We start from the raw sequence: 22,610 nt of genomic DNA on the forward strand, positions 1-22,610 counted from the left end.
CCCCACTAAAGCTTAATATCCGCAGTGATTTTCAAGTTCCTGGAACATTGTAGGCCCTCATGTTTGCCAAATGCATGAACTTTGGAATCAAGATGGTAATGCCGAATAGCATATATTCGTTTCAGAATATTTTTAAAGGTAAAGACAAAATTACAGGTGATATTTACATTTTTTTTCATGCCAGAAGCCCTTCAGCAAAATAAAAAAACCCTTTAATAGGTGTTCCTAAAATAATTCTTCAGTTTGTAACAACAAAAGAAAGAAAAAGAAAAAAAAAAGGTAGGTAACTTGAACAAATTAGTCCCTAACCTCAAAGAACAGCAAAGTACACGCATACGCCAGGGACGGGAACCCGCCCTCCGAAGCTCGGACCTTCGCCGGAAGCGAGTGCCGGAAGTGGGCGTGGTCATGCCCCAGCTTTCTGGGACTTGTAGTTCCGAGCCCTTAAGCGCGGGCGCGGGTCAGTGGTGGGAGTCCCTGCTCTTCCACGTATCGGATTCCACGTGGGAGGTGAGGCACTCAGGACAGGACAGCCAGCGCCGCGGACAGCAAGGCGTCCGGTGGTTGGGATATGGGAGTGCCTCGGGGGAGGCGTAGGGCCGCTGACACCCGGAAGCCTAGTTAGGTTGCTGTGGGAGGGCGCGCGACCTGGAGGAGGTGCGGCCCGGGGTTGCACGTGTGTCCGGGCGTCGCGACCGCCGCTCTGTCCGTCAGACCTGGCTGTGATCACCTGAGTTTGAGGCCCCCAGCGCTGAAGTGGGTGCGGCTCCGAGGGGCCAGTCTTTCGCCCGGTTGAGCTTTGGCTTTGGCCGGCCTGGAGGCTCCGTAGTTGGCCGCACCGGCCATTTCTGTGCGGGTGACTGGCCTTATTCCACGGTTTTCGGTGGACGTTAGGCGACCGAGAGGGGCTTCTTTGAGGGACCCAGGTTTCTGTCCCCACAGCACTGTCCTACCACCCCAGAAATGAGACAGGTTGGGGAAAGCGCCTCAGGGAGTCGAAATTCATTCTGAAGCAAAGCATCCAAGCCAAGAGCCCCTACTGGTCTTTCTCGAACTTCAGGGCAGAAATCAGAAACCCTGACCAAATGGACACATCTTAGTGTGACTGGGGGCGGTGGAATTTATTCACCCTCGTGGCTTTCGTTGGGGAGGCTTGACTTGTTTAATTCAAAGCGTTGTGGAGAGAGGTGAGGGAGGCGTCTCAGGGGAGGGCATGTGAGGGGCTGACTGAAAAGGGATTAGTAGCAGGAGCGCTTTTTTCCTACAGTCTTTCTGGACTGGCAAGTCTGTATCCTGCAAGGTGGACCTGATTTTCATGGCTTTCTCTCTTTCTCTAACTCTACCTTTCCAGGACTCTGTCCTTCCAGAAAGGAGGAAATGACCAAGTTCCAGGTGAGTTGGGGTTTCTTCTCTGAAAATGCCTTGTCTCCGAGAATGAACATAATCTTTCTTGCTTGGAGCAAAGGAAGAACATCAGAATTGAGTGCCTATCTGGGGCCAGGTCCTGTGTTTGTTCTGTACATTCTTTTTATTGTCAGACTTCAGTGTGAGATATAGACTTTATAAATAATGGGTGTTAGGACATGAATATACTGAGGACATGTAGTTATCAAATGATGTTGCCAGAGCCTGCACAGGTGGCTGCTTACTTTAAATTACACATCATTTTTCACTGAACCACCCTCCCTGCATGAACTTGGCCCACTCCCCAGAGCACTCATCTATTCTATTGAAAAACTCCACACAGCATCTTTGCCTGGTCCTCTTTCAAAGTCACCCTTTTCCTGCCAAGACTTTTCACTTATAATTGAAAGTTAATCAGTTATCACATGCTCTGGCCAGTGTTCAGTGGTCTCAGGAAAACAAATAGAATTATAAATTGTGCTTTTCTTCATAAGCAGATTCCATGTATGAAAAAAATAAAATACACATATTAATAATAACCATTTACTAAACATTAAAAAATTTGTTAAATGCCAGCCCAGTAGTTACCAAATCAGTCCCAGAAATGCTTCTAACCAGGATGTTCATCAGAGTTATTTGTGTGTGTTTTTAAGAATTAAAAGCCATAGGCACTCCCTCCAACCCCAAACCTACTAAAAGAATTTCACTTTTTTTTTTTACTCCCATTGGCCTTTGGACATCCAAAGATTTGTTGGATTTATTGTGAGATATTTCTCTGCATACTTGATGTGAGCATCATTAAGGTACGTAAGATGGGTTATTCATCTTTTATGCTCTGATTGCTTTGTTCCCTTTACCAAAATATCTACATGTTTAATTGGTACAATAAATTGTTAAATTACCGAGTAGCACTTTTTTTTTTTTTAAAGATTTTATTTATTTATTTGTCAGAGACAGAGGGAGAGAAAGCGAGCGAGCACAGGCAGACAAAGAGGCAGGCAGAGGGAGAAGCAGGCTCCCTGCCGAGCAAGGAGCCCGATGTGGGACTCCATCCCAGGACCCTGGGATCATGACCTGAGCCGAAGGCAGCTGCTCAACCAACTGAGCCACCCAGGCGTCTCCCGAGTAGCACTTTTTAAGAAACTGATTACTCATTTGTCTCTGTAAAACCATTCCTAGAAAGTTACCTCAAGATTGACAGACACAGAATGTTTGAAATGGAAGGGATCAGCCAGCCCCCTCTCTGCCTTGGTGCTGGCATTTTACCAAGAAGAGCTCTAATTCTGAGAAAGCTGAAGGGAAACACAGTGTCCTTTGTTGCAGAGCAGCAGAGTCAGAAGGAAACCCCATGTCTTCCATCTCAGTGCTTTTCCCTCTCCATAACTAAACAAATCAATTACACCAGAAGTTACTTGAGTGAAATATCAGGCTGGATTTTAAGGAAGAAATAATTGTTTCTTTTCTTTTCTTTTTTTTTTTTTTTTCCTCCCCACCCCTGAAATAATTGTTTCTTAATACCACTACCAGCAAGACCATCTTTTTGCTTGGCAAATACAGTTCTTGCATACATAGGAAGAGAACATGAGCTCTTATAAAAATCAGTTTAGAAGGCAGCAAGCTGCCTCAAGGTCCTGAGAATGCCATCTCTATGCCTAGAAAGGGAGTTGAGAACTTCAAGGGAAATTAATGTGAATAAGACCCTGTGCTCTCTATATTTTCCCTCCTTTTCCTCTACCTGGTCCTTAATGAAGATTATTTATCATGAAGTTGGGAGTTGCTAATACAGTGAAATTTTGGGATTCTGGTATATGTTAATAACATACCATATAACATATACCATAATTTTTTTTTTTTAATTTATTTGACAGAGATCACAAGTAGGCAGAGAAGCAGGCAGAGAGAGAGGTGGAAGCAGGCTCCCTCCTGAGCAGAGAGCCTCATACAGGGCTCAGTCCCAGGACCCTGGGATCGTGACCTGAGCCAAAGGCAGAGGCTTTAACCCACTGAGCCACCCGGGCGCTCCAATAACTTGAATTTAAAGAAAGGACTTCATTCCGCCAATACTTACTGAGTGTTCTCTTATGTACCAGACATTGTCCTTGACTCTGCTGAAAGGGACAAGTCCCAATTTAACCCCTCCTTTTCTGACCTTGAGTAGGTCACTTCACTGTCATGAACCTTGGTTTTCTCATCTGTAAAAGTATGAGTTTCCTTGATGAATTTTTGAAGTTCAGTTTTACTTGTATCTTTTCATTATTCATTTAAGTTGAATATGAATTTATAAATATCATTTAGATTCCTAGTCAGTTGAGCTAGTTGCTGGGGATTTCAAGATTAGCAGAACATGGCCATTATCCTTTAGAATCTTGTAGCCAATTTGGAAGACAGATTTTATATCCTTCGTAGAGAGATGTGAAAAATACTATGAGATCTTGGAAGAGATCATGATTGAAAAAGGTAGTTGTTGATTGTCCTGAAACTAGGAGTTGCAAAATGGATGGGAGAAATACAACTCAAGGCAGAAGCAGCATGTAAAGGGCTATTCCAGATTATAGCATGACATTTGGTTGACTACAGGTAATCCAGTGTGATGACAGCTCTTGTCCATCTCCTGACTTCAGCATTACTATTTCCTACCTTTAAGTAAGTTGTTGGATCCAGGGAGATGAGCTCTGGAAAAGAAGGGGAAAGCCACATGATACATGTAGTTTTAAAGAGTTTGACATTTGTTAGGTGGGAACAGGAAAGGAAACAGCTAGTCCCATGACTTTCCCCTTTGGTTGGCCTTCAGGATACTGAGTCTATCTTGGGTGTAAATTATTAGCTCCACTGATAGTGGGGCCAGGGTGGGGGGCAGGGAGGCCCTCTTAATTATTCAGATTACTTCATTCCCAGCTTGTCTTTAGCAGACCACTATTTTCTTTCCCTTTTCCCTTGTCATGCTGATTCCTTTCATTTGGCCCACTGTCCTACCATTTCCTTTTTTTTTTTTTAAGATTTTATTTATTTGACAGACCGAGATCACAAGTAGGCAGAGAGGCAGGCAGGCAGGGAGAGAGAAGGAAGCAGGCTCCCTCTGGGTGGCCTGGAGCCACCCAGGCACCCCTCTTTTTTTTTTTTTCCTTAAAGATTTTATTTATTTATTTAACAGAGAGAGAGCAAAAGTAGGCAGAGAGGCAGGTGGTGGTGGGGCGGAAAAGAGGCTCCCCGCTGAGCAGATAGCCCCATGCAGGTCTCCATCCTAGGACCCTGAGATCATGACCTGAACCGAAGGCAGAGGCTTAACCCACTGAGCCACCCAGGCACCCCCTGTCCTACCATTTCTTATCCAAGAACCTTCAATCTTCTGCAGAGTTAATAGTCCATCAATATATCCTTTCAAAAAGAAAATATAAATATAAATATATTTATATTTATTTGTATTCATATATTATATAGACATATACATATATATATTTTTACCCTTTCCATTCCTGGCATGGAATTCTCCCCACCACTTTGTCTGTGAGATCTTAAAAAATTAATGATTCTTTCAGCCTGTGGATTGAAAGATGACAAAACTTGTATTTTAAAAGACTTGGTAAGGAGTTATTGTGATCTAGGTAAGATGAGGGCCTTACCTAGGACAGTGGCAGTGAAAATAAAGAAGAGGTAACACTTTGGAGAGAAATTTGGGAGATGAGTTGACAAGATCTGAAGTGGTTTGAATATTATTGAGGTTGGTAGGAGTCTTAGACTATCCAGATGACTGAGTGGAAAAATGGATAACAAATGAAAGGAAAAAAGGTAACTGATGGACTTAGATTCAGAAGGAAGAAATGGATTGGAGCATGCATCGGGACAGGTTAACCTTGGACAGAAAGCAGCCTTGTTCTCTGAGGTTGAGAAGAAAGTCGGAGAGGGGCTAATTCTACAGCTCCATGTTCCCTAGGTGCTGTGGTCTTAATGGGTGTCTGTATGGCTCCCTGAGGCAGCAACCTCCACTTCTACACCTTCTCTGTCCCATCTTTGCACAGGCACTTGCAGGCTTTTTTCTTTTATTTTCTTTTTAATATTCATTTATTTATTTTAGAGAAGGGAAGAGAGAGAGCACATATGGGAGTAGGGGCGGAGGAAGAGGGCAGTCGTCCAGCAGACTCCCCATTGAGTGTGGACCCCCCAACACGGGGCTCAATCCCAGGACACTGAGAGCATGACCTGAACCGAAATCAAGAATTGGATGCTTAGCCAACAACATCCGGGTGCCACTGGTCTTGCAGGCTTCTTGAGCCCAGTCTCATCTCTTTCTCCTTAGACACAGTGGAGACCCAGGACCTTGAGAGGAGAGCTTGGGAGGAAACTGCCAGCTTCCCTTATCATTACCTTTTCCGCTGGTGATAAGTAGGGTAGTCCGGTCACTCCTGCAAGCAGCCTGGTTTTCTTCAGTTTCCTGAGAAGTGTGTGGGTGGTGCCCCTCAGGCCTGAGGTGTCAGAGTTTGAAGGTTATCCGGTACTTCCCTGGCCCAAGTTGAGCTGCTTCTTTGGCTTCACTCAGTTCTCAGTCACATTCTGTCATTCTGCTTTTCAGGGTGTGGCCCGAAGGCTGGTGCCAGCCCACAGACTGCTTGTTACCAGTCTGCAAACAGATAAGGAGAGAAACTGAAAGTGTTTAAAAATGTTCTGTCTGTTGAATCTAATATTTTTTAAACGGCATTGATATTTTATACATCTGGATTTTTATTTCTAGTAACTCTTTTTTATTGTATTTTGCAAAAATATCTGATAAAAGTGTGACACGTTAGAAACTTTTCAAAATAAACTGGTCCTTCACCAGAGGTAGTTTGAGAAGTGTTGCTCCATCAAGAGAACGCTGGAAGGAACCAGTGTTACTGTGAAGTTAACTAAACGTCTGGATTCCGATCAGATGCCAGGCATTGCTTGAGGCCTTGAAGATATAAGGATCAAACCTCTCTCTGTTCTTAAGGAATATATATCTTAGTGGGGAGAGATAGTTAAAAACCAAATGAGTAAATAAGAAAATGGGATAAGATATTAGTACAAAGAAATTAAAACAAGAGGTGATGGTTTCTGGGTTCCACTGTGGATTAGACAGTCAAGGAAATGCTTCTCTAAGGAGCTGGCAGTTTGGTTGAGACCTGAATGGTAAGGAACCAGGTGTGTGAAGATGTGGGAAAAGAACATTCTGGGCAGAGGGGACAGCCAGTGCAAAGGCCCTAAGTTGAGATGGGTTTGATGTTGTCAAGGATCTGCAAGGTCACTGGGGCTGAGTGTGACAGATAGGAAGGAGTGATTCAGATTGAGATTGGAGAAATGACAGGACCCCAGTCTGTAAAACCCTGTAGGCCAAGATGAAGGGTTTGGATTTTACTTGACGTCCATTGCAAAGCCTTTGGAGGGTTTCATCCCTGAGGTGGTATATGTTTTAAAAGATTACCCTGGCTACTATGTAGAAAACTCATTCTGTTGAGGAGCAAGTGTGGAAGCAGAGAGACAAATTGGGAGGTTGGTACAGTTGGAACTTCATGATGGCTGGGGCTTATAACCATACCTGTGCAAGGTGGAAAGAAGTGGGTAGATTCTGATACATCTTAGAGGTAGGACTTGGTGATAATAAAATGTGAGGGAGAGAGGAGAGACTCAAAATGACTTCTGAGACTGGCTTCAGCAATTGGGTGCATTGTGTGATCATTTACTAAAGTGGGGACCCCTAGGGAAAAGCAGATATTGATGGAGATTGTTGGGAGCAAGAGTTCCATGGGGGCCTATTAAATTTTAAGTGCCTCCTAGACATTCAAGTGCAGATGTTGGGTAAAGATATGGAGCCTGGAGGTGAGGAGAAACATGGCTGGAAGTAAATATTTGGGAATACCTAAGAAGAGTATCTTACGGTTTGTGTATGTGTGCTATTTTCTTTTTTCCAGAAATGTTCAAGTACTTAGTTTAGAACAAGAAAGAACATATGTTTGATAGGACCAGAGAAAGACTTAAGATCAAAAGTATACTTTGGCTGGGAAGAAAAAAAGCAGAAGAGTTCAGGGTGGTGATCTTGATAAACCAGGTGTGATTGAAGAGGAAGAACAAAAAGGTCAGGAAGATGTTTTTAGGGAGTAGGTTATTAAGAGATTAGTATTCAAAAGCAGAGTGGTCTACACAGTGAAATGGCCCTGGTCATGGTTTTTGAGTGTAAAGAAATGAGACAGGGATGACTAGCACTATGAAGAAATTAAGAAATGTAAGGTTAGAGCATTCAGCAAATTGTTCTCTTTTGAGTGTTGAGGTTGTCAGAATGGTAGGACTGGGGTGGAAAGGACAACTCAGCAATGACCATGAGATGACAGTGACAAGAAAAGATTCAGTAACTGGACAGCTTGAGCTTGAGTGAGTTGTGGGCAGGAGGGGAAGGATTTGGATAGAAGTAGCAAAGTAGTTGAGAAAGGAAAGCTGATCTAACAAAACTTGACTTAGATGACTCAGCTCCCTGAACTATACTCTTCTTCTGTCCCCTTCTCACCCTGTCCAGTGTTACCAGCCCCACCTTTATTCCAGGGCATTTGTGCAAACAGTTGTCAGTTGAGGAGGAATGTGCTTAATGTTTTAGGAACTAGTAACATCTAGTTCCTAAAACATTAAGCACATTCCTCCTCAACTGACATCTAAGGATGTCTCTGGGGGCTTCACTGAGGCAGAGTGGGGCTGCCAGGACCCCACTCAGAGGAAGCTGCATCGAGCTGTGATGCTGGAGAACCACAGCCAGTTACCTACAGTCTCTGTAGGTAAGAACAAGAGCCTGGACACCTGCCCACTGGACTCTTTGTTTCTTCAATTTTAAATAGTGTTGGGACCCCAGGGATTGTGGTTTAGGAATCAAAGTTTCCTTTTGGCACAAAGTATGTTTCTGATTATCGTAAGCAGCCAAAGAATTTGTCTTGTTAAAAATCAGAGAATGTAGCTTTACTGAGTTGTCTTAGAAACCATGTCCTTTATAAAACCATCTCTTGGGAATGATTTTGCTTTCTACATAGTTATCTGATCCCTCTGTTTCCCAGATGTAATCTCTCAGAGCAGGGTGAAGATCATTATATAAGGGAGAATGAACTCCAAAGAAATCAGCTAGGCACTGTGGCAGATTACAAGCCCAGACTAATACATAGAAGAGGAGTCCTTTTGAAATATTCTGAGTTCTCTTTGAAGTTCTCTGGTCTGTGAAGAAAGCCAGGACCTCCAAAAGATACTTTCCACATACTGACATACCTTTGTCTATTCACTTATTTCCCCTCTTCCTTTTCAGACAGTTGTTGTCCTTTCCTATTTACACTTTCTTATTGGTACTCTTATCTTTTCCCACACTTTCCCCACATTGGCCTTGTACCATCTTGGCTTGGACTTTATTTTCATTAAATATCCCCACCCTACGGTATCTAATTTCCATTGTTTCTTTTCTTCCCATTCAGAGGTTCATCCATCTCCCCTTCTGAATATCAAACAAAACATGTGATGGGACAAAATCTCATACCATAGAGAATGATATGGGTATAACTGACACAGTTTTTCTCAAAAACATTTAGACTGTAAGATACATATATACATACTAGATTAAACCATGTGAAATTGCCATTTTTGTAGTAAAAATGGACATTGTACAAAAACCACTGAAAAGAAGTAGCCTGTAATGGTAGCTTTCAGGGCTTTTTCCTACCTTTGTCCACATGGACAGATGGTGGCTTTCAGGGCTTTTTCCTGCTTTTGTCTTCATAACCGTGGTTCTCAAACCATTATTTTCAGCTACACCTGGGAAGTAAGGCAAGCACCACAGAATGAATTGGTCTCTGTAAGTAGTCAGAGTCCCATGTTTCTATTTCCTTTATGTAAACCTAACGTCTGTGCTCTATCTTTGTACCAGAATTGCTTACCTGGAAGTCACTATTAAACTTTTGTCCCTTTCAGAGCTTTTCCTTTTTTAATTTTTTTTTTGTTTTTTTGAGATTTACCAGTTCTTCTGATGGCTTTGATAGTGTTCACCATAACCTTCAAATTTTTTGATATGTATGAAGTCATTGTTTTCTTGTTTCCTCTGGCCTTTCTCCTGTTACTTTTCTCTGCATGTTCACTGGCTTCTCTGTCTTCCCTCCAGCTTTGGAAATCTTTTTTTTTTTTTTTTAAGATTTTATTTATTTATTTGACAGAGAGAGATCACAAGTAGGCAGAGAGGCAGGCAGAAAGAGAGAGAGGAGGAAGTAGGCTCCCCGTCGAGCAGAGAGCCCGATGTGGGACTCGATCCCAGGACCCCGAGATCATGACCTGAGCCGAAGGCAGCGGCCCAACCCACTGAGCCACCCAGGCGCCCCAGCTTTGGAAATCTTAAAGGTCCTTTGCCTCTAGATCACCATTTATCAGTGTTTCTTAACCTTTTTTGTTGTTGTTGTTGTTATCACCCCCTTGGTGTCAATATTGCCCCTATTGAGAATGTATACTGTATCTGTCTGTACACTTGTCTGCCTTCCTCAAAGAGCTAGCACACGCAAAAATGGCCTCAATGATTCTTAATGTCTTCTATTTCCTATCCTCATATGAAACTCTCTTCCCATGTACTTTGTTGGCTATGGGCTATCTACACTTGAATATGCAGTGTCACTTCACATTCAGTGTATTGAGAATTTTCTAAGTTATTTTCCTCTTTTAACTTCTCATATTCCCACTTTTTTAGTATTAACATTCTACCAGCCGCCTAGATTAGAAATAAGCCATAAAGTTTATCCCTCACCATCCCCAGCATCTGTAATTCTCTCATCAATTCTTTTTTTACTTGAAGTTCTTTTAAATTTATTAACATTCAGGTCTCACAGATTGCCCTCTACAAAGGTCCACTTAATGCTAAAAGTGGTAACAATGAGACAGATTGTTGACATCATTCTTCAGGCTCAAGTTGGATGTTGCAAGTAGGCTTATCTCCCTTAACATATAATTTATCATGTCACTCTTCACATAAAAACCTGGAATTACCCTGGTTTAGAACCTCAAAACTCCCTACCTGGATTTCTCTAGAAACTTTGATGATTATCATGCTCTGCTTCCTGATTAATTTGGTCCTTTAAGATGTTATTCAAAGTCTAGTGTGAAACCTTTGACTACTGCTTCCATTTGACTCCCTTCTCAGAGCTTTCGATTTATATCTCACAGTCTCATCTGACCTGATTGGATATTTTTTGTATGCTTTTATATTAACCATTGGATCTACAAGTCTGATTTATTTTCCTTGTTTCTAGCCAAGTTTCTGGAGGGAAAGCAGTGTTTTTAATACTTCCTGTGCTGGGTAATAATAGTCAAGATTTAAAATTTGACCACTGTGGGTTTAGCAAAGAAGAAATATTAAGTAAACACAATATATTATTATAAATTGCTAAGTCCTGTGAAGGATAGAATAGTGTGCCCTGAGAGAATGAAGGCATGGGACAAGACAAGAGTGATTGTTTAAAGTTTCAGGGAAAGCCTCTGACATGACATTTCAACTGAGATCTAATGGCTTCATAGGCATGACACAGGTGACTGGTTAGGGTAAGGATATTCCAAGCAGAGAGAATAGTACAAGGGAAAACCCAAGACCTGGAAGGAGTGTGGCAAGAATTCAGGGAGCACCTGAGAAGAGCAGAGTGGGGAAGATATGGTGGACAGGGCCTGGCTCATTTGTGGCATTGAAGGCACAGGTAAAAAGTGTGGATTCATGCTAAGTTCAGTGGGAAGCCAGTGGACAACATAGTGGTATGATCCAGTTTATCCAGTATCAGTGGGACTGCTGTGTAGAAAGTGGTTTTGCAATGGAGGAAAAACGAAGTAGGATATGTGTTTCTAGTTTCAATCTTGGTGCTACGTTTTCATTTTTAATTGATAAAAAATTGAGTGGTTGTCCCAACATTTTTAATGCAAGTAAGATATAAAAATCTCAAAGAATCAATACAATTATTATGAAATGATATCACTAATGATAGTGTATCCTTTTTTTATGTACTCCATACATAGGTGTGTATATTACAAATATATGTGTTAAAATTTTATAAGATTATACTACATATATTTTTCTTTTTTAAAAAAAATATTTTTTAATGATTTTATTTATTTATTTGAGAGAGAGAGAGCGAGCATGAGAGGAGAGAGATCAGCGGGAGAAGCAGACTCCCTGCCGAGCAGGGAGTCTGATGTGGGACTCAATCCCAGGAATCGAGGATCATGACCCAAGCCCAAGGCAGTCGCTTAACCAACTGAGCCACCCAGGCGCCCCCTACATGTATTTTTCAACTGACAATCTTATGCAGTATGTCTGAGAGATCTCTGTTATGACATAAATACTCCCTGTAAAAGGATCCCTTTTCTCATTACATCAGCATTTTCTTCTAATATTAAATATTCATTCTTCATAATATTTTAAATATTTTTAAAAACTAATATCACAAGGTTTCATAACTATTTATAGAACCTACCATTAATACAATATCTCCCCCACTGATTTTCATAGACCTTCCAGTTCTGCAGTCATTCCCAGGTATTGTACAGCAAGAACGTTGAGGCAGTGTCCTTTGACCATTTAATAACTTTGGCCCAGCACGTGACTTAACTGTTCCAAACTGCACTATTTTTCTTTTTCCTTTTTCTTTTGTCATTACTTTTAAAATTTGTGAACAAATAATACATTCACCTAGGTAAAGCAAATTCTATCAAAAGTCTTATTATAAAAGCCATTCTCCCTGTTCTGCTGCTCCTTATGCCATAGGGTGGCTTCTCATAGTCACTTGGTTTTAATTCTTGAAAATAGGGCGCCTGGGTGGCTCAGTGGGTTAAGCCGCTGCCTTCAGCTCAGGTCATGATCTCAGGGTCCTGGGATCGAGTCCCGCATCGGGCTCTCCAGCAGAGAGCCTGTTTCCCTCTCTCTCTCTCTGCCTCTCGGTCTACTGTGATCTCTCTCTGTCAAATAAAAAAAATAAAAATAAAAAAATAAAAAAAAAAAGATTCTATAATTCTTGAAAATATGCAGTTACTAATTTTTTTTTAAGATTTTATTTGAGAGCTAGAGGGGAGGAGAGAACACAAGTGGGAGCAGGGGGCCCAGAGGGAGAGGCAGGCTCCCCGATGAGCACAGAGCCCAGACCCCAGGACCCTGAGATCATGACCTAAGCTGAAGTCAAATGCTTAACCAACTGAGCCACCCAGGTGTCCCATTACTTTTTTTTTTTTGTTGTTAAAGGAACAAATACATTCATATGGTTTTAAAAAAAAAAAAAAGTATAAAGCACACAGTGTTACTTGTCAGCTACACCTAAATAAAGCTGGAAAAAATGTACAATGAAAATTTTGAACATTCCCAAATGTACTAAATGTTTTTAAACTATTAAAGTTATACTGCAAAAATAAAAAGGTGCACAGTGTAAGCCTTCCTTCATGTCCCTAACTCCTCTCTTCCAGGTTATGGTCATTTGCTATCACAAGCCATCTGCAGTGAGTAAATCTTGCGCAGGTATCATTTCACAAGTTTGCCTGGAAATCTGAAGAATAAAACCCCCAAGCTGGAATGCTGAGTGCATACATTTATGATTTTGATAGATAATTGTCAAAATTGTCCTTCTTTGGGGTGATACAAATTTACACTAACAAGCATTGTGTCTTCAGGTTTTGGGTAACAGGTGGAAAATGGTATCTCAGTATAGTTAGAGTTTATTATAATATACTGCTGTTTTTTAGTTTATCAATATTTTGTATTCTGTATTGACTTTCTTACATCACACATGAGGATTTAGCTCCTTTACATTATTTCCCCAACATGCCCATCCTCCCAAGATTTTTTTTTTTTCAATATTTTATTTATTTGTCAGAGAGAGAGAGAGCACAGGCAGGCAGCACCCTCCCAAGATTTTATGTCAGGGTCACATCAGTGATTAATGCTTACATTGCTTTGACCTCATAACTCTTGTTCCTTGCAGGGTCAAGTACTGCACTATTGATTATAGTTCCTTTTTTATTTTTTTCTTTCCTAAAGCTAATGTTTGCTTTTTAACTTTGGGGTGATTTCATCCCAGACTATTGTATAACATTTGGATTAATTTGGTTAATTATTGTTTTGTATAGCAACAACTAATTGAACTTCATTGTTTTATTGACTTCTTTGCTCACTGCTATTTCTGTATCATGTATCATTTTTTTCACAATTACTTTTTCTCTGTAATTGGAAGATACTGCTCAGTTATCCTTAGGTATCCAGCATTGCTAGTTGTTAGTTCAGTGTCAACATAATTCTCATTTATTTGCACACAAGCCTTTTCTGTCTGGATGCTTTTAGCATTTTCTGGGATTTGTTTCTTTCCTTGAAATCCAGAGGTTTCCCACATAACTAAAAGCATTCAGTTAGCCATGAATTGTGGATTCTACGAGATTTTTATCTATTAGTGCTTTGGTCATTTTTTTCCCTCATTTTGTCTTCACTGTATTCATGGAACTCCTACAATATGGGCTTTTACTTTTATCTTTCCATCTTTCTGTCCTTTTACTCCACATTCTAGGAGGATCTCTCAGTCTTAAAACTTATTAACCATGTGTTAATTTTGCTACTCGACCCATCTAGATTGCAGACCTTAAGAGCAGTCTCCCTGACAGTAGTTATGACACAAGTTACTTAACTTCTTCAACCTTGGGTTTCCTCATGGGTAGAATGGAGGTCCTATGAGTTCTCTTGCGTGATAATGCAGCTAGAGCCTGAGTGCTTCACATGGGCCCGGTAGATCTTAGTTATTACAGTTGTTGCTTTTTCAATCCTTGGGTTAATTTAAAAGAATTCTGATTATTTTTTATAGCAATGTGTTTATATTTTATTAGATTATATTGTTTTTCTAAATGTGATATCCTCTCAGATTTCTTTGGGATTTTAATTATGTACCGTTTAAATTCTGTTTCCTCTGTTCATTATTTCTTGAAGCCAATCTTCATTTATGTTTGTTTTTTACTTTTTTTTGGTCTGCTTATATTGTTTTTATTATGTTGATCTCATATTTCTTTTCAAGAGTCTTATGTTCCGGGGCACCTGGGTGGCTCAGTTGGTTCAGTGTCTGCTTTTGGCTGAGGTCATGGTCCCAGGGTCCTGAGATCAAGGCTCTGCTTTGGGCTTCCCGCTCCGTGGGGAGCCTGCTTCTCCCTCCGCCCCTCCTCCCTACTTGTGTTTTTCCTCTCTTTCTCTCTCTCTCAAATAAATAAATAAAATCTTTTTTTGTTGTTGTTAAAGATTTTATTTATTTATATGACAGAGATCACAAGTAAGCAGAGAGGCAGAGAGAGAGAGAGAGAGGAGGAAGCAGGCTCCTTGCTGAGCAGAAGACCCGATGTGGGGCTCCATCCCAGGACCCCAGGATCATGACCTGAGCCGAAGGCAGAGGCTTTAACTCACTGAGCCACCCAGGTGCCCCTAAATAAAATCTTTTGAAAAAAAAAAGTCTTACATTCACGGTATGGTACTGGACTATACCTCCTCAGCTGATGCTTGACCCTCTCTGGTGCGTTCGTGCTGTCTTTACAGAGGAGGCATCTGCTGATTGGGCTTGAGGTGACTATAAGAATCCACACGGAGGGTGATTCTACAAACATCTATTTGATGTTGCCTTTTCAGTCCAGTGAGTTACCTGGGACATCCTACGCTTCTCAAGCTCTAGCTCTGAGGTATCTCCCTTGTCAGAAATCCCATTTCAGGGTTTACCTTGAGCTTTTATTCTGGGCAAATGTGGAGTTACTTGCTTCTTTTTGTACTTTAATCAACCCTGTTATTGTGTAGGTTCAGTATTACCTCAACTTCTGCTACTCTCTCCAGCCCAAATAATACCATTAGAAGTCTTTCTTTGGCTGGCTGTTTATTCTTTCTTGAGGCTTTGTGTGGGCCACTACCCTGAGCCATCCAGTATTTCATTTTTGGCAGGGAAGGTATTTAGGGAAGTGGTACTACTAATGGCAACAACTAGTCAAGCCCTTAGAAATGCCTAACGTGAGGGGCACCTGGGTGGCTCATTTGGAGGAGCATGTGACTCCTGACCTTGGGATCATGAGTTTAAGTCCCATATTGGGTGTGGGTATTCAAGAGATACTTGAATAGAATGAATGAATGAGTGAGTGAACAGAAAAGAAAGAAAGGAAAGGGAGGGAGGGAAGGAAAGAGAAAGAAAAGCCTAATGTGAATTAATAAACCTGTTTCCAAGATCAACCTCTTTTTATAGTTGTTGGTTCTGAGTTTGGAATTTGCATTTCTAGGCTTTGTTGAGAAGATCTCTTAGTCTTTTGGAAGCCTTCTGTATGTGATTTGAGCTGAGCATTTGGATTTTTTTCTAGTTACTCCATCATTTGTCATCCACCTCCTCTTCATCATCTCGGAGTTCCTCAACATTTTTATTCTGCTGATTGCAAACTTTCTTTTTTTCCAAGACTATTGTGGACTTATTTTTTGTCATCTCAGTGTCATATTAAGATATTCACTCTAATTATTTTGACATTATTTTATTTGACATACATACTAGTAAGTCTAAAATCTGCATTCCTAGCCCAGCTCTCTCTCTCTCTGAGTTCTAGACCCATGTTACTGAACAGTTCAAGAATGTTCTACCAGCACCACAAATTAAACAAGTCAGAGTTTGTGTTTATTGGTTCCCTCTTCCCAGCTCCAGCCTGTCTTACCATTTATACCCTCATACTGTCAATCAAGCAAAGAGCTTGAGGATCTTGCCTGGCGCCTCCTTCCAAGTTTAGTCATTGCATGATTTAGAATGAATCTCTCCCTTTCTCTCCGTAACCATCCTTATCATTTTGCTTCTGATTTCCTGCAGCAGTTGTTTCACTACCTAAAGTCTTGCTTCTTTCTGATGGTGTTTATAATCACAAAGTCAGGCATTTCACTCCCCACTGAAGTCCTTAAATTTTAAATCCCTGAGAGTTGTAGCCCTAAATCCTTAGTAGTACACACAAAGCCCTTTGTTCTGGCTCCAGTCTTCTTTTCCAGGGCACGTTCTTTACCACTGTCACCTGTTTTATAGCCTCCATAAGAAGTTACATACAGTTTTCCTGGGCATGTCAGATTTTCTCTACATTTTCACTTTTTTTTTTTCTCTCCCTTATATTTGCTCCCAGAAATCTTCCCCAAGATTCAGGTCGAGTCTATACTCTGTGCTCCCATGACTGGTTGTGCATGCATCTGTTTTTGCACTTAGAGTGTTACTACTGTTGATTTTTATTTTCTTCCCAGTAGGCTCTAGCTTGAATAGCAAAAGAATTTCTTTTTTCTTCCTTGTATACCCAGCACCTATTAAAGTGGGTTACTAATTAAATACAAATTTAATTAAAGTATAGTGAAGTGAAATGAAATGTTATTTGTGACAAGGATGTGGAATTCATAGCCTCTGCAGGGTAGGGGAACACACTTTTATTGACTATGCTTAAAAGGCAAAACAAGGTTTCTTGTACAAGCTAAGATGTCTTGTACAGCTAAGTTTTCTCTTTCAGACATTAACCCAAAGGACATGACTATAAGGACAAGACTGAACATTTAACAGTTATTAACTCTTCAGGCAATAGGTAATCCAGTTCTCATCTGGGACACCTTGATGGTGTCAGTTAAGTCAGTTAAGCATCTGCCTTCAGTTCAGGTCGTGATCCGAGAGTCCTGGGATTGAGTTCAGCCGGCATCAGACTCCCTGCTTAGTGGGGAGCCTGCTTCTCTCACTGCCTCTGCCCCTCCCCCTGCTTGTGCTTACGCTTGCGTGCGCTCTCTCTCTCTTTCTCTCTCTCTGACAAATAAAGAAAATCTTTAAAAAGAAATAAAATCTTGAAATCTACTCTTTGTGTGTTCTTATCACTGAATTCTCTTTGTTCCCTAGGAGACTCAATGAAAATTCTATGGAGAGTCTTCAAGAGAAAGGACTTAGGGATCTATTATATAGGGGCTTTTCTGCTGGCTAATTTTAGAAGATATGGTCAGTACAATAACAGAGTTGGGATTATATTGCGAATCTTCCAGGAGAAGTATGCAGGAATCCTGAACTAGATTTTTTCCCCTTATCAGAAGTAGGGACGGGCATCTTCTATATTTCCAGAAACAAGAGCAGTGTGGTAACTCTTCAAAGTAATGATTACAAAAACATGGCGAATGAAGAATTTTTGTCTTTGAAAGTCCCAAGCCAAATGACCACACAGGACTCCTCAGTGACGTTCTGTAAAAATGAGCCCCAGGATCTTCAGAAAAGAAAAAGTCTATTTATAACTGAAGAAAGCACTGAGAGAAAAGTCTTGCGGGGAGAAAGTCCTCCCATGGATCATTGTTCAGAGAACCTTCAAATTAAACTTATGTCTGATGTAACAGAACTGGTCTCGCCATTGGTCACTGGTGAGGCAAATTGCCAGAATGGCCAATTGAAAGAGTCTTTGGATCTCTCTGACTGTAACTGCAAAGATGTTTGTGGTTGGAAATCACGAGTGGTCAGTCGTAGTCATCAGAGAGCTCATACAGAGGAGAAACACTGTAACCATTACAACATTGAGAAGAGACATAACAACAGCTCAGATGGTCATCCGTGTGAGAAAATCCACCCTGCAGAGAAATTACACAGGTGTAGTCAGTGTGGTAAGGACTTCAGTGAGCACTCAGAACTACTGCTTCATCAAAGACACCACACAGAGGAAAAGCCCTACAAATGTGAGCTGTGTGGGAAGGGCTTCACGAGGAGCTCCAGTCTCCTCATCCATCAAGCAGTCCACACAGATGAGAAACCCTATAAGTGTGACAAGTGTGGGAAAGGCTTCACAAGAAGTTCGAGTCTGCTCATTCATCATGCAGTCCATACGGGCGAGAAGCCTTATAAATGTGACAAGTGTGGCAAGGGCTTTAGTCAGAGCTCCAAACTGCATATCCACCAGCGAGTGCACACTGGAGAGAAGCCCTATGAGTGCGGGGAGTGTGGTATGAGTTTCAGTCAGCGCTCCAACCTGCACATCCACCAGCGAGTCCACACTGGGGAGAGGCCCTACAAGTGTGGGGAGTGCGGGAAGGGCTTCAGTCAGAGTTCAAACCTTCACATTCACCGCTGCATACACACAGGCGAGAAGCCTTTCCAGTGCTATGAGTGTGGGAAGGGCTTCAGCCAGAGCTCTGATCTCCGCATCCATCTCAGAGTCCACACTGGAGAGAAGCCCTATCACTGTGGCAAATGTGGGAAGGGATTTAGCCAGAGTTCAAAACTCCTCATCCATCAGAGAGTGCATACTGGAGAGAAGCCCTATGAGTGCAGCAAGTGTGGGAAAGGCTTCAGCCAGAGCTCCAACCTCCACATCCACCAGCGGGTTCATAGGAAAGATCCCATTAAATAAGATCTTCAGTATGCTCATAAAGTAAAGACTTAAATATTTTTAACATCATTCTTTTATATTCTCTGGAGAGAGATAGTAAAAGTTACTCATTTCTGTTCCCTCACTGAAAATCATTTATTTAAAGTATTTAAGTACCAAGCTCTTTGGTATACTATACAATGAACTGACTGTTCCAGTTCCTCATGTGGGTACAATGAAATGTCTGTACTTTGCAGTTCAACCAGCGTTGTCAGAACCACATGTCCTACCCAGATTTTTAAGTGGAAGAACTTTTTATTTGTGTAAGTAGGACATGTTTCCCTTTGTTCATATTATCTGAGAAATTGAAACTCGGGTTTCTCTTCAAATCTTGTGCCTTGTGTTTTTCATTTCCTTCCAGCCCTGATTAGCCTCACTAAACTATGACTGCACATGCTAATTTTAGGGTGAAGGAGTGGTTGGAGATATTAAGGGCATGAAATTTGTTGTGTTTATTTTAAAATACACAACAGTCTGTGGCTACACAAGAAGGTGGAGAAGAACTATAGAACACTATAGGATGTTGAATCCCCTACCCTTCTCCCCTCGAGGCAGCTGCTCAGGAACATAAGTGGTTCTTTTTCCTGGGTGCCGCTGGTCTATTGGAGTTTTTCCAGATTTCACCACTTCAGATGACCCCCTGCTGCCAAGCTAAAGCCAAGTAGGGTACATACACCATGTTGAAACAGCAAATGAAGTTGAAATATATTTAAATGCATTTAATTCCTCAGTACCTCATTTCCTTTATTTTCTAAATCATTTTATACTATATAAAACAAGTCAGGGAGAAAGTTTCTATTATTTTTCTCCTTGGCCTTATCTCTTGTTTTAACATTTGGTGTACCCCCAAATCCTGCTTGTTTTCACAGCACTCCCAGCCTCTTCAGGCCTCACTATAGACATATAACTTATTTATAAGATTATTTTTGTATTTGGCTGAAAGTACTTTATATAAAAATAGCTATATAAAAACATCTTAAAACTTTCGGAGAATATGTTTGGGATGATCAGGCTTAAAGTATGCACTGTATCACATATAATTCACTTGGGCTGTGAAACTGGGACACCTTACTACGTTAGACATTCATCCCCTAGAAGTAATACTAGAAGCTCAAGCAGTAGTTGAGAGTAGAAAAGTGATTATGTACGTAACTAAATTGGAATTTACGACACAATGAGGAGGTGATAGCAGCCCTCATTTTCTAACTGATGGTTAATGATTCCTGTGCATTTCTTAGGAGGCTACCCAGTGTTCAATATTCCAGTTTTTCACCAATAACAAGTATCCATATATTTTTAAAAATGGTAGGGAAAATATGGATGCCTTATTTATTGGCTTGGGAAGGTGGGGTTGTAACTGATACATCTTGACCAATTTAACCTGAGGCCATTAACTGGACATAGATAACAGGGAAGTATACATTAACTTTGGGGGAACAGCTAATTTCTATTAAGACATAAAGGAGAGAGATTAAGACATATGCCTTTCTTTAAGAGAGCATTCCAGAATACTTGACTCCATCCCTGGGCAAGCATTCTATACGGAAAGATTAGGGCAGTGACTGAGCATCCACCCTTTAGCATTCCATAATAGCCTTCAGTTGATTGGATACCTTAAGGCAGTATCACAAATGATGTTACTCTGTTTCAGCATCTCTAGAGTAATGCCTCTCAATTCCTCCTACCTTCATGGATCAAATAAATGAATTAAAAATCTTTAAAAAGAAGAAAATATAAAGAGCAGTAATTTGATAAGGTAAGAACCCCTGAATCAAGATGGAGAGTCTTTCAGACCCAGGAGAGTGGGAAGAGTAAGACGGAAAGAGGGATAGAGATTGAGAGCAGGACAGAGATAGAGATTATTTATTTAACCTTTTGGAAAACTTATATTGACCATTCTGTTTCAAATTCTTACACATAACCACAAACTGCCTTTAAGCTGTATCTTGATACCTGTAAACCCCACAAACTGTTATCAAAACAGTCAACTTCTTGACTGCTTTCAAAGAACAAACAGAGGCAGATTGGTAGAATCCAGTTAAAAGTACATTGAATGTTTAAAAGGGTTATGTCGGGCGCCTGGGTGGCTCAGTGGGTTAAAGCCTCTGCCTTCCACTCAGGTCATGATCCCAGGGTCCTGGGGGATCGAGCCCCGCATTGGGCTCTCTGCCCAGCAGGGAGCCTGCTTTCTCCTCTCTCTCTCTGCCTGCCTCTCCGCCTACTTGTGATTTCTGTCAGATAAATAAATAAAATCTTAAAAAAAAAAGGTGGGGGGGGGTATGTCTGCAGCACTAATCCACTTTAAGATCAAAGATCCCCAGTTACGTGGGAGGAAGTTTCATTTCTCAGATCATTTCAGAGCCTAATAATGTGATAAACACATAACGTTATTTTAGTTGGTCAATAATTTATCTTAGTTTTTGTAGTTCTGTCTAATAAATTCTGCCTAGGGTCGCCTGGGTGATTCAGTTGGTAGGGTGTCTGACTCTTGATTTTGGCCCAGGTCATGATCCCAGGGTTGTGAGGTCAAACCCCCAGTCAGCTTGAAATTTTCTCTCTTCCCCCTCCATCTCCTCCTCTCTCTTTTCTCTAAAATAAATAAATAAATCTTTTTTTTTTTAAGTATATCATGAAATCAAATAAATGGAAAAGGGTATGAAAATTGAACAAATATGTCACATAAAGCAGGATACAATACAATGTTCTCTTAGACCAAAATATGGTTTCCAAAGTCTCAGATGAGTTTGCTGCTTCTTTTCTTTTCTTTTCTTTTGTTTTTTTTTTTCCAGATCACTTTGCTTCTTAGGCCATTCTTACGTATATCTTAGTGAATCAACAAGAAATTTTAAAACTTGGCCATTCTGAACTAAAACTGTTTCTCAGTTAAGCCAAACTACATGGAAGGAGACAGAAAGTAGAAATCCCCTGTTGAAAAAAAAGAAAAGAAAAAGAAATCCCCTGTTGAAATAAATATTTTCTCATTTTCCAGTTGCAAAAGTTCATGATCCTGTGTCAAAGATAGCCTGTCAACCCATCTTGGAATTTTTGGAATACTCTCCTTCACTTTGACTTCCTTTCCCTCCCTCAAATAACCAGGGCCACTAAGATGTAGGGACTTTCCCTCAATATAACTTCTATCTCTAATTTGCATTTTTGTCTCAGTGCAAAGATGTTATCAGGAAGGCCATAGGATTTACAGAAATACATCAGTTAACAGAATGTAAAGATTCTTTATTGGCTATGTTTATGGTAACTTACGAAGGCTGTTACACAAATCAAGAAATAACAAAGTATTCCTTAAGATGAATTTCCTAAAACCCCCAGGGTTCCAGAAGAAAATGAAGCAATGAATTATACCATACAAAGTAGGGATTCTTTCCACTGCAGAAGCTCCCTTTGACATGCTCTTTTGGTTTTATACCATCCTGTCCTTTCAGCCCACTCCTGACTGTTTTGTAGTTTGGCTACATGTATCATATCAGGACTAAATAAGTGTAAAGCAATTTATTTCCAACATTTATTGCAAAATTAGTTAAAATGAAGGTCCATTTCTACTACCATCCCAGAACAGGAATAGGCCTAGAACCTTGTCCAGAGTCTATGTCTGCAGGAGATTTTTATGAAATTTGACAAGCTGATTCTAAAATTCATGTATAAGAGAAAAGGGACAAGAGTAGTTAGTTGAATCTGAAAACCAAGAATAAAGATAGCTACATGATATTGAAGGATACATGGGTGGCTCAGTTGGTTAAGCGTCTGACTCTTGATTTTGCCTCAGGTCTTGATCTCAGGGTTGTAAGTTCAAGCCCCACATT

General features: G+C 40.8%; 1 protein-coding gene and 1 long non-coding RNA gene across 2 annotated transcripts; both read left to right on the forward strand.

The window, feature by feature from the left end:
- Positions 1-433: 433 nt before the first annotated feature.
- On the forward strand, positions 434-13,444 carry LOC122900906. The gene is made up of 4 exons (XR_006383328.1): positions 434-510; positions 1,352-1,392; positions 2,151-2,207; positions 12,856-13,444. It is a non-coding gene; the product is annotated as an uncharacterized LOC122900906 (long non-coding RNA).
- A 1,959-nt stretch (positions 13,445-15,403) lies between these two features.
- On the forward strand, positions 15,404-19,124 carry ZNF239 (zinc finger protein 239). The gene is made up of 2 exons (XM_044236833.1): positions 15,404-15,412; positions 17,404-19,124. The coding sequence occupies exons 1-2, from the start codon at positions 15,404-15,406 to the stop codon at positions 18,775-18,777; spliced, it is 1,383 nt and encodes a 460-aa protein (XP_044092768.1). The 3' UTR covers positions 18,778-19,124.
- Positions 19,125-22,610: the final 3,486 nt, after the last annotated feature.

The sequence above is a fragment of the Neovison vison genome, chromosome 2 (assembly GCF_020171115.1).
Source record: "Neovison vison isolate M4711 chromosome 2, ASM_NN_V1, whole genome shotgun sequence".
NCBI lineage: Eukaryota > Metazoa > Chordata > Mammalia > Carnivora > Mustelidae > Neogale > Neogale vison.